A 13,292-nucleotide genomic window follows, 5' to 3' on the forward strand; every position below is an offset into this window, starting at 1 on the left:
AGTGGGGGTTTGTTTTTGTTCTGGATTCACTGAATTAAGAGTAGCTTCCAGTGTGGATCAGCCCCTGTTCCTCCTTGTACTCTGTGTAATCAACCCCCCCTCCCCACCCTGTTGGCTTGGTCTGCACCTCCCGATAAGGATGGCTGGGCCAGACAGCTGACAGGACTGGCTATACGGGCTGCTGAGGCAGACGAGCACAGGACACACGGGGCCATGGGACAGACAACACGGCATTCTGTCCCTAGTCACACTCTAATCTCTGGTTCGGTTATTACTTATATTTAACAGAAATACAAGAAAGAAATCTTACCTAGTTCCAGGATGTCAGTAGCTTCTATTAAAGAAAAAAATGTTACAGCGTAAGTCATCAGGACAAACATACCAAAATGAAAGAAAGGTGAAGTTCTGGGGTAAAACGAAGGCTTGAGAGTTTGTGTAACCCAAACCTCTCCTTTTAGAAGGTACTGAGTGTGTTACTAGTAGTTGTGGGATATACCACCTAATTCTGCCTCACTCTCAAGCCTAAACTCTTAAACACTGGAGATGCGGACAGGCCAACCGGGCTTGAAGCTGTGAGGCTACTTCAAGATTATCTGTACTCAGAGTGAAAGTCTCCTGACTTCCAGTTCAAAACAAAACATACCGCTTCTAACAGATACCTCTACAAACTAAAATATTTGCTTGTGCGTCCATCAGTGAGTTCTTTATACCTCAGACCTCTCAGAACAAAGGTTTTATGAGAAGAGATGTTAAATTAAATTTTTCCACGCTAAACAGAGGGGTTTTTTTCTTACCTTGATATTGGGATGCAGACTCGGAAAGGTGACCATACTTGTGTTTCCTAACATCATTCCAGTCTATCACTGCAGGAGGAGAGAAAACAGTCATATGAAAAGAAAATGCAAGATTCAATACTTCTCTAATTTAACAGCAGGCATCAATAGTTTTTGATAAAGTAATACACTTCTGAGATTGTATTCTAAGGAAACAACCCAAGCTACAGAAAAACGGTTTTATCTAAAAAGCTTTAGTATTGTTTATAATAACAAAAAGGGAGGGAGGATACGTAAATGCTCAGAACAGAAGACTGATTAAGATACTACAATACATTTATCAGTTGACAACGGATTTTGCAGCTTTAAATTTTTACAAAGGCTACACAACAAAATAGGAAACTGTTTAAGGTTATGATGTCTGGTAAAATATCAGAGCAAAAATTATATTCATGGAATAATCGAAATTATGTAAAAAACTGAAAACAAAGAACGCCCTTGCTCTGGGCTGAATTGTGTGTCCCCCCCTGCCCATTCTAATGTGACTGTATTTGGAGATAGGGTCTATAAAGAAGTAACTACATTAAAATGAGGTCATTAGGGTGAGTCCTAATCCAACGAGACTGGTGTCCTTATTATAAGAGGAAATTTGGACACATACGGGGACAGAGGAAAGAGTATGTGAAGACAGAGATGGGCATCTAAAAGCCAAGGAGAGAGGCCTCAGATCTTGATCTCTGACTTCCAGCCTCCAGAATCATGAGAAAATAAGTTTCTTTTTTCTAAAGTTTATTTATTTATTTTCAGAGAGAGAGAGAGCGCGCGCGCGCGCGCGCGCGCAAGTGGGGGAGGGGCAGAGAGCAAGGGAGAGACAGAATCCCAAGCAGGCTCCGCGCCATCTGCACAGAGCCCGATGCAGGGCTTGAGCTCATGAACCATGAGATCATGACCTGAGCTGAGATCGGAGTTGGACACTTAACCAACTGAGCCACCCAGGTGCCCCGAGAAAATAAATTTCTGTTTAAATCACCAGGTCTGTATGTAATCCCTGCAGCCCTAGCAAACTAGTACAACCCTAAAAAGTTATCACTAGAAAAAAGAAAAAAAAAAATAAGACGCAAACACAGCAAATATAAACATCTGGTTATCTTTAGGTAGTGTCCTATTCCCCCTACCCCGATTTTCTAATCTCATGTATTCTCAATTTTTTTCATAAAGATAAGTTACTTACATAATGGAAATACATTTTCCGTGTTTGAAAATTTAGATTAAATCTACTGACTACCACTTTCTCACCATCAATTACCCATCATGTTTTTACTTCTCTTCTTACCCAGCTCAGATTCCAGGGTCTCTCATTTAAATCACTCGCTGGCAAACACTCTTAACTCCCTCCTACCTCTTTTTTGCCAAATTTGCCTAATAAAGCCTCAGTCTTAACTCTGGTTAAAGCCACTTATCCACCTATACCATGCCTACCCCAACAGCTCACAAGTGCTGAAGAAAACCAAATGCAAGCTTACTGGTCTCACTTTAAACTCATGACCACAATTTTCAAACGCTATTTAACATGGTCTAGAAATCATACTGCGTTTCCCTACTGTGTTTGCTTTTCCACCTTCCAAAAATTTTTTTCATTTATTTTTCTTTCTCCTCATACTCCAAATATCCTCTCCCTCTCCCTCACTCTTAGGTATGATGTCAATTTAGGGTTCATTGAGAAAACAGAAATAAGGGACAGGAACCTTCTATATGCCACTCAGGAAGGTACAGACTCCATCATGTTTAGTGGTACATCTCCCATCCACAGTATAGTAGCAGGTGCTCAGTTAGTGTTTGGTGAATGAATGAATCTACTCATTCATCATTCTTTCTGACTGCTCTTCTATTGCTGTGGATGAAGTGTCTGTTTTTATCAAAAGGCAACTCTCCAGTTTTGCTCCACATCCCATTTCCTCTCATCCTCTCAAGGACTTTGCAAGTATTTCCTTTCTAATAGGCCATTTGCATCCGCATCCTTACTGCCCCATAATCTCCTATCAAACATCAACACACAAAACAAATACCCCCTCTCCAACCCTCTCTTAATCCCATGTATATCCCTCTTGCCTTCTATTTCTCAGGAAAATGTATTTTAAGAGTTATCTATAGCCATTGCCTCCTCACTTCTTCACAATTATCTCCTCATTCAAACAGGGTTCTTCTGTCTACTATTCCACTGAGATCACCCCCAAATTCATATTTCTAGCATTGGCCTCCTCTTGGAATTCCACACTTACATATAATCTCTACATAGTTATCAAATCAGACATTTGAAACTTAACGTGGCTAAAACAGAATGCCACCTCTTGTCAACCTGTTCCTCTTTTTTTTTTTTTTTTTTTTTAAGTTTTGATTTAAATTCCAGTTAGTTGACACACAGTGTAATATTAGTTTCAGGTGTACAATATAGTGATTCAACAGTTCCATCCATCACCCAGTGCTCATCGCACAACTGCACTCCTTAATCCCAATGGCTATTTAGTTCATCCCCCCACCTCCCCTCTGGTAACCATCAGTCTGTTGTCTGTAGTTCATAGTCTGTTTCTTGGTTTGCCTCTCTCTCTTTTTTTCCCCCCTTTGCTCATTTGTTTTGTTTCTTAAATTCCACATATGAATGAAATCATATGTGATGGAGATGCCATTTACTGGTTTGGGGAAGGCAATCTGTCCTCTTCTTGTCTTTCCCAAACCAGTAAATGGCATCTCCATCACCGAGCTGTTCAAGCCAAAAATCCCTGAAGTTATCCTTGATGCTTCTATTTCCTTTACACTCACATCCACTCAGTAAGTTCTGCTGGACCATGTCCCCAACTCATCCACCACTCATCCCACTGCTCACGCTCTACTTCCAGTCACTGTCCTTCTTACCTGGGCCATTAGGATAGCCTGCTGACTGGAAGCCCTGCTTCCCCTCTTGCCCTACTCCAACTTACTCCCCATACAGAGGTCAGAGTGAGCATTTGAAAACACAAAAAAGATCATGTCATTCATCTGCTGAAGGATAAATGGCTTCCCACTGAATTAAGGATGCCTTGCACAGATATGCAGGATTCAGCTGCTGCCATGTCTCTGATCTTGTCCCATATGATACCCCCCTCCAACTTTTTTAAAGTAAACTTATTTATTTTGAGGGAGGGAGGGCAGGAGAGAGAGAGCAAGAGAGCATATTAGCAGGGGAGGGGCAAAGAGAGAGGGAAGCAGAGAATCCCAGGCAGGCTCCATGCTCAGCGCAGAGCCCTACCTGAGGCTCCATCCTATGAACCATGAGATCATGACCTGAGCCGAAATCAAGAGTTGGACCCTTAACTGACTGAGCCACCCAGGCGCCCCATGACTTTTCTCTTTTCCATTACACTCCAGTCACACTGGCCAGTGTCCCACCCCAAGTGTTTGCCTTCTCTTCTGGTTGGACGTCCCCTGTCTTTCCAGTACCTGCCATGTTTGTTCTCTAAATCATGAATAAAGATTATAAACCTGATTAGGCTAAAAAACTGCTGACAAGAGACAAAAGATTAGGGTATCATAATTGAATTTGTGTTTGAAATTGTTCACAATTATTTTTAACTTATTTTTTATAATTAGAAATAATATATTCTCAAAAATTAAATATACAGTACATATTCCATTTATGTACAAGTTTTCAATATCATATCACTTAAGTAAAGATGAGCTACCAGCATACACAAAATGGATTCAGGAAGCTACAATAAATTGAAACCAGGCTGTAAGATCACTAATAAAACTAACAAAACAATTCAAAATCAACCAATACAAGTTAGGGGAAAAATACTCTAATACAGAGAAAAAAACAAAAGCCAGACCCAATGATGAAGTAAAATGAACAAAATAATTAACAAATTTGGCTGGGCAGAAAGGCATCGAAATAAGGTTCCACAACAATGGAAAAGGAACTTCTGAGAAGAAATATTTGAAACTCCTGGCACAAACAAGCGGAACTGGGAAAGCAGTGCCCAAAAAAGAAAAGGAGACAGCAACCACATTCATTACAAATTGCTTAAATTTTATTTTAAGCATCACCATAAATTACCCAGTGGATAAGGTCACCATCCCTGTATCAATTCTTTTTTTTTTTTTTTAAATATTTATTTATTTACTTTTGAGAGAGACAAAGACAGAGCATGAGTGGGGGAAGGGCGGAGAGAGAGGGAGACACAGAATCCGAAGCAGGTTCCAGGCTCCCAGCTGTCAGCACAGAGCCCAACGCGGGGCTCGAACTCTTGAACCACGAGATCATGACTTGAGCCGAACACAGATAAATGCTCAACCGACTGAGCCACCCAGGCGCCCCACATCCCTGTATCAATTCTTAAATGAACAGAATGTAGCCTGATAGAATTCCACATGTAAAAACAGAAACTGGTTACCTGTAATTTTTCAAAGTATTCTCAGATTAATGGCCATGTTTCAAAATATATTATGATATGTAACTACTATATTTAAATAGACGGTTTTATTTTATTCTCTCTCCTCAGGCTGTATATTTCTTCTCCCATAGTCCTTCTCCCAGTTAGTAATAAATCAGAAACCTGGAGTCCTCTTTAACTGTCTCTCTCTTATCCTCCAAATCTAACCAGTTATCAAAATCTGTCCATTCTACCTTCAAAATGACTGTCTCCTCTGCTCCTATTCTGTGTTTAAGATTTCATTCTCTCTCACCTTGACCAACAGAAACAGCTACTTCATTCCTGTGTGTGACCTCACTCCTTTCCAATCCACACGTTAGCATTCAGTTTCTAAAATACTTATATTTATGTATCTTAATTCTAAGATTAGACAAAACATCTCACTATCTTTTAAGTCTTCAAAGGTCAAAACCTAAACTGTCTCCATAATAAACATGCCATATGTGTCTGGACTTTCCCTCCCTTCTCTATTTAGGAGATTCCTATTTATTCACCATGGTCCAGGATTAATGTTACTTTCTAATATCTTTCTGGCAGCATCCCTAAGCACAGCACTATTTCCACCTCCTACTTCTATGCCTGTTCCAGGTGTTAGAGGTAAATACTGCTAACCCAGTCATTATTCCTGGGGCTTAACACACAGCAAACACTAAGAAAAAGAAAAAAAAGAAAAAAAAGAAAAGAAAAGAGAAGAGAAGAGAAGAGAAAAGAAAAGAAGAGAAGAGAAAAGAAAAGAAAAGAAAAAAGAAAAAGTTTGCTCAACCGACTGAGCCACCCAGGCGGCCCCACGAATATTTAAATGCAAGCTTTCATCAAAACAATTTTGACACATATACAGAATCCACTATAGTTAGATTATCTATCAATTATTCATGTTAAATAAGAAATAATTAAAAACAGATCTTCTAATAGTGTAGATAAAAGTCATTTATATATTGATTTTGGAGTTTTCTTCCACTACAGATGTATTCTTTGAATACCTAGGCTAATATTAAAAATGTACTTGCTACCATTTACCGAGTACACTTTCCGTTTCAATGTTGCAAGATGAGAAAAGTTCCAGAGATGGATGGTGGAAATGGTTGCACAGCAATGTGAATGTATTCAATGTCACTAAACTGTATACTTAAAAATGGTTAAAGTGGTAAATTTTAAGTTATGTATCTTTTATCACAATTTTTAAAATTCAATTAATTAAAAACATGAACTTGCATTTTGGGATGTCAGAAGGCTCAGAAGTTGCCATACTGATTTCATTTCAGATTCAACTAACACCTATCATTACCATATACCAAGCCCAGGGCCAGGCAGTTTTATTATATATCATCTTGGGTATTACCAATATGTATCTATAGGTGAAGAGTAAGAATCTGGGACTCAGAAAGTTTAACAGTGCCATGGAGTAGAAGGGCTGGTTAGGCAACAGCAATGAAAAATATGCAGTAATAATAGTTCACAAATGAAAAACCAAGCTGAATTAATGTCCTGAATCCTATTTATATAGATGTATTTATTCAGTAAACATTTATAATCTGTCAGGTACTACTATTTATTATACTAATAATAATAATTATTATTTATTATATTATATATAATATATAATTATATAATATATAATATATAATATATAATATTATATTATAATAATTTATTATACTAATTATTATACTATTTATAATTTGTCAGGTACTACTCTGGGCACTGAAGATACGTCATTGGACAAAACAGAGAAAAACTGCTTCTCATGAAGTTTACATTCTATTCCAAAGGTTTCACAAAATGTGATCTTTTGACAGGAGGCATTTGAAACAGCATTCATTGCAGGGGAGCAGATGTCAGAATGAGACATCTTCTTGGCAATGAGAACTATCCTGCAGAGGATGGGTTATTCATTTCCTGAATAAGCAGAAAGCCTGGATGACCACCTATCACCAAAGATGCTGAAACTTTTCCAAGCTGAGAAGGAATTTATGGGTTGGAAAAGGGATTAATTACATAAACTTCTAAGATCTTATTCAACCCTGGAGTTCTATTTCAATAAGCAACAAACACTATTATGGGGGCTGAGACAGAAACGTGTCCATAACTTGTGTGCACACATAACGTGTGTGTGTGTGTGTGTGTGTGTGTGTGTGCGCGTGCGCGCACGTATATATCCTGACTATGAACTATTTACCAGTATAAATTATGTCTCATTCTTCTTTATATCTCATGTGTCTAAGTCCATGAAACAAATGAGTGAGTACAATGTCACAGGCTTAAAACACAGTGGATTGCTCCCTATTAAATCTTGCTCAATTTGACATTTAAATTCCATTTCCAACTTGCTATTTTCAAAATAACCCTCTAAAGCCTTTTTTATTTCCAGATTGAAATGATATTAATCTAGTCTTTAAACAAAAATTCTTTGACTACACACAGGTTCCAGCTTTGTGCTAGGTAATGGGGGATTCAAAAAATAACAAGGTACTCTCCCTTTAGTCTAAAAGAGGGAGAAAGATACAGAAGTAAATGTGATAAAGTATTATAGATGCTGCATTAAAAGTAAATGGGGGCTCAGAGAAGGGAGGAGACAGTTTTGTCTGGGGAGAAATTAAGACTTTAATGGAAAAGGAATTGAGTCTTGGGGATGGAGTAATAAGAAAAGTATATCACAGGGGGGGAATAATATAAAGAGAGAAATGATGCCATAAACCACTATGTTAGACCTGCTCTAGTATGGTAGCCACCTGAATTCTGGCAAGTGTGACTAAGAAAGTGAACATTTAATTTTGTTTTAACTTTTTTATTAATATAAATTCATAACTGACATTCAGTACAGTTATGGGGAAAACTTTTAAGGTATATTTGGAACAAAGCTGGATATGAGAATCTACTTTTTCAGTTGAAAATTGTTGAAATCTAAATACAAATCAATCACTTCTGACAAAACTTAGTGTCTGAATTGAGATGTGCTATAACTGTAAAACATATACCAGATTCTGAAGACTGAGTATGAAAAAAGGAATGCAGAATAGCTCCGTATGTATTTTTATATTGGTTACATGTCAAAATAGTGTCGGAGATATATTCAGTTAAATAAAATGTATTATTAAAATTAAATCCCCCTATTTCTTCCTTACCTTTTTCAGTGTGGTTACTAGAAAATTTACAATTCTGTGTGTGACTTGCATTGTATTTCTATTGGGCAGTGCCATGTTGGGCAACTTGTAGTTCAATGTGGCTGGAGCAGAAGGTATGTTAGGGGGTATGACAAGAAAAGTAAGAAGTGGTCAACGTCAATGCCTATCTATTTTACTATAATGGAGAAAGCAGAATAAGAAAGAAGAACCCAGTGGGCAGAGAAGTAGAGGTGAGGGGCAGAGGAGAGAATATACTAATTGTCTATGGGACCTTGGCTCTGGAGGCTCATTACACTCTTGCTTCTCACATGGCTTAGTTGTTCAACCTCCCTAGTAATTAAGAGAATCCAAACAATTTCACATGTAGAGACGGAAGAAAAGGCTTTAGAGAAACTAAACTTGACATGATTTTAGTGTCAAGTGGAAGAGCAAGCTTAACTTCATCTCAGACAAATCATCCCACCTCAGGAAATCCCAAACAAAGGATGAAAAAAGGATAAGACATAATACACTAGAAAACTATGCTTAACATAGAGATTTTACCTTTAAAGATTCCTGATAAGATTCTCAGTTTCTACAAAGCTAAAACTTCATTTAGAATCTAAACTCTGAAATTTATGAGATGTTTTTCTATTCAAGTCAACTAATACTATTAAAAATATCACTACTGTGGCACCTGGATGGCTCAGTTGATTGAGCATCTAACTGTTGGTTTTGGCTCAGGTCCTGATCTCACAGTTTGTGACTTTGAGCCCCACATTGGGCTCTGCACTGACAGCGTGGAGCCTGCTTGGGATCCTCTCTCTTCCTCTCTCTCGAACTCGTTTTCTCTCTCTCCCTCTCAAAAATAAATAAATAGACTTAAAAATCACTATTAAAAATGGCAAGAACACATACCCTCTAGAAATGGCTCTAAGTTTCAATAAGACATTTAAATAATACTTATTTTTTTATCTGAGAGAGAGAGTGCATGAGCGAGAAAGAGGGGAAGAGGGTGAGAGAAAGAGAGAAAGAGAATCTTAAGCAGGCTCCATGCTCAGAGTGGAGCCTGACACGGGGCTCAAGGGATCATGACCTGAGCCTAAATCAGGAGTCAGACACTCAACCAACTGAGCCACCCAGGTGCCCCAACATTTAAATAATATTTAAATGCTAAACAAAGTGTCTAGCATGGTGCCTAACATAGAGAAAAAATTCATTAAATAATAAGTTTTTCTTTCTTTTCTTAATAATAATCTATAGTGTGGCTGAACTGTTACAGAAATATCTTCAAGTATTTAAAAAGCAAAACTTCCAATTCCTTCCACAACCTAAAAAATTGATGAAAAAATGGCAAAAAAGACATTATGGCTAAAAGAAATGGATAATGAATGACATAGTTAGTAATGAGGAGTTCCTTAAAGTCAGTCTTTGCTAAAGATCTTAATCCCTCATGCCTCCAGAATAGGGTAAAAAGATACTTACCACTAGGCTGCATAGTCAATGGACTTAAAACTGGTCAAGGAGTTAAGAAGTTTGGGATTTATCCCTGGATCCACCAATACCTTACTCTGACCTCTGACAAGTCAGTTTCTCTGTATGTTAATTTCTCCATCTGTAGAATGGGGGTGGGAGGAAGGAGGACACTTATTACCCCTTAAACCATGAGACGTAAGTATTACCAAATTAACTACATTACTTAAAAAGTAGGACATTTAGATATACCTTTTTTTTGCTTATTAAAATAACTCAGCATTGGATAGTACCTTATAGCAAGTACCACAGGTTTAATTTAACTAAGCCTCAATATTCACAGAAGTAAAGAATACAGATATTTGCTATATTTGGTCCCAAGCAAATACTACATATAAATATAATTTCCAACTAACCAGGTTAAGCCAAAAACTAAAAGATACTAAAACTCCATTAACATGGTACTATGGACTGAATGTGTTCCCTCCAAATTCATATGTTAAAGTCCTAATCCCTAATATGGCTGTATTTGGAGACAGGACTCTCAAGGAGGTAACTAAGGTTAAATGAGACCATAGGGTAGGGCCCTAATTTGAAAGGATTGGTGTCCTTATAAGACAAGGACAAGACACCAGATACAGCTCTCTCCCTCTCCCTCAACCTCACCCTCTCTGTCTCCACAAACACATACACAGAAAAAGTCTAGGTGAGGACACGGCCAAAAAAGCACCTGTCTGTAAGCTGAGGAGAGGCCTGACCAGAAACAAACCCTGCTAGCATCCTGATCTTGGACTTCCAGACTCAGACTGCAAGAAAATAAATTTCTACTGTTTAACTCACCCAGCCAGGGGTATTTTGTTATAAAATCTGAGCAGACTAATATACATGGTCATAGGACAAATGAAGCTGTAACGATTCTTTTAGGGTACCTACCTCATGCAACCCTACTCAGTTTCCAAGTTGCTCTAAAGAATCTTCACTCTCTCTTTTACTATAGTCTGATTGGTAGTAAAACAAAGCAAAACAAAATGAAACCGAAAATATCAAATTGGAAGTCAAAATTTTATCCTGGTTTTTTTGTTTGTCTTGTTGTTGTTGTTGTTGTTGTTTTAAAGTAGGCTCCATGCCCAGCATGGAGCCCAATGCGGGTCCTGAACTCACAACCCTGAGATCAAGACCTGAGCCAATATCAAGAGTCAGATGCTCAACTGACTGAGCCACCCTATCCTATTTTGAATGGGTCCCTATCCTATTTTGAATGTCAACTCTATTTTCCCTTAGAGACTATTTTCCCTTAAAGACTTTAGGCAATAACTTAACTGTACTGAGCCTCAGTTTTCTTATCAGTAAAATAGGGATGACAATCCCAATGCTACTTGCTTTACAAGGTTGTTGTGAAGAACTAATGAAAAAATGGTTTCAAAAGCACGTAATCAGATAACAAGGATTATTAAGGAAAAATGTGCTGTTTGCTACCTTTCTCAGAGGGAAAACTGAGATCCTGATTAATACAATGTGCTTATTACAAAGGACACAGGACATTAGAGCCTCCCATTACTAGTTAGCCCCCTAAGGGTTCAAATACTCCATTTTTGAGTAACGACTCTAGTGAATATTCGCTAGAATCGCTTCTACTTTGCCTCTTCTCCCTTTGGCTCCTCTTACTATCGAATGCAACCTTTAAACATTACTGTAATGCAATCTTCTTGGGGGAAGTGAAAGTGCTTATATTTATTCCAAAAGACTAATGACACTAAGAGGCTGGGATAAGAAGAATAAACTGAATCCTCAGAAATGCATGTCTGGAGTCCTGAAACATTAAGAGAGTAGTTTGTACAATATCCTAGAAAACATATCCCCTTTGAGTTCCGAGAAATTGCACAAGAGCATCGACCAGTGACATGAAGCGGTGCTGTCCTATAGGACTTTCTGTGATGCCAGGTATGTTCTGTGCCATCTAACGGGTAGCCGTTAGCCACATGTGGCTCTTCACACTTGAAATGTGGCCAGCGTGCCTGAAGAGTTGCATTTTTGTTTGTAGTTTTTATTAAATTTAAATAGACACATGTGGCCAGCAGTGACTATACTGGATAATGCAATATCCAGAGGCTGTAAAGATTCTGGTGTTTCTAGAAATTCTTGAGAGAAAAATAATATGTGGTAGAAAAATCTACAAGGCTGTGGAAACTTCCTTTCACAAAGTAATCATAATAGGCCATCCCCTGAAGCAAGGAAAAGCAGAAGAAATTCTTCATATATTAAGAAAAAAAATTTAGTTATAAATTATCACTTATATACTAACAACAGCAATAATAATTATTAACATTATATAGCTATTTTTAAGTGTTTACTATATTCCAGATGTTGTGCTAATCATTTCAATAAAACCATCTTCTTAAATCTTCCTCCTCCCCAGTATGACACCCCTTTTTCACTAATGAGGAAATAATACCGAGAGAGGTTGAGTAACTTTCTAAAAGGTTATAATCAGTAGAAAAGCCAGGATCTGAACTCAAACTATGCTCTTAATTACACTGACCCTCTGCAAAAAAAAAAAAAAAAAAAAAGACAAAAATATTCATAAGAAACCTTACAATGCTTCTAACATAAAATAACCCGACTTAGATATTCTACCCACTTTACTACAGTAAAAATTGAAGCACTGATGCTTATTAGCTTGATCTGAACACTGAATTAATATTAAACATAGTCTGGGATTCAATGAGGCAAAACTAGATTAAATGGAGGATGTCCATAGGTACCATGTTTTAAATATTCATAGAGCTTGGAAAACACAAAAGAAGTAATGCAAGTACATGTACATATCAATGAGAGAGAGAGAGAGACAGAGAGAGAGACAGAGAGAGTGGGGAGGAAGGGAAGAGGAGAGCAGGAAAGGAGGGATGCTTCTCTCAGAAATAGAAACTGGAAAATAGACAAAAGAAGCATCAGATGTACTTCTGAAAACCCATTAAGACAAGACAGAACTCTTTCAATGTTAGATGGCAGTTGTGATTTTAATAAACTGCAATCCTATGCTGATATGCACAGAGATCAAAAAGGAAAAGCTGGGAGCGGGACACCTGCCCCACTGTGGTCATGGAGGACAACCCACAGGAGGCAGGAGACAGACAAGGGACTAGGCTGGGAGGTACCAGTGATTAGCCACTCTCTCTTATTAGCAACTATTCCTAGGGCCTTTTAGCTGATGAGCTGATTCTCTGCCTCCAGCTCTCCTTCATTTACTTTTACTCTGTTCCGAGATAAGTGTGAAGAGATGGTAATATCCCTCTGGGATGATCTGCCAGAAGAGGGGGAAGGGGAAGCAAACTAGGCAATCCCTTTTTCAAAGACAGCAATAAATCCTGTCTTGTGCATGCAGCAGATGTGAACAAAGAAGATGTAACAGATCTCTCCTTGGCAATCATCCCTGCCCCCACTCCCTCTGTAGCAATTATATGTTTCTGCACGTGCACACA

The 13,292-nt window shown here is 38.1% G+C and overlaps 1 protein-coding gene across 9 annotated transcripts in view; it reads right to left on the bottom strand.

Annotated features, from left to right (window-relative positions):
* The window catches only part of SCMH1 (Scm polycomb group protein homolog 1), a 186,580-nt gene that overhangs the window by 127,851 nt on the left and 45,437 nt on the right, over nt 1–13,292 (bottom strand). For 3 of the 9 annotated variants that reach the window (XM_042949860.1, XM_042949868.1, XM_042949866.1), the window contains exons 3-4: nt 795–863; nt 311–334 (exon numbers count right to left, since the gene is read on the bottom strand). In XM_042949860.1, the coding sequence (XP_042805794.1) occupies nt 311–334; nt 795–863 (93 nt within the window). Of the gene's footprint in view, nt 1–310; nt 335–794; nt 864–9,825; nt 9,956–13,292 lie in introns of those variants that run through there. The other 6 variants (XM_042949869.1, XM_042949867.1, XM_042949864.1 and 3 more) reach the window with 3 other exon arrangements.

Source organism: Panthera leo, chromosome C1, assembly GCF_018350215.1.
Source record: "Panthera leo isolate Ple1 chromosome C1, P.leo_Ple1_pat1.1, whole genome shotgun sequence".
Classification (NCBI taxonomy): Eukaryota; Metazoa; Chordata; class Mammalia; order Carnivora; family Felidae; genus Panthera; species Panthera leo.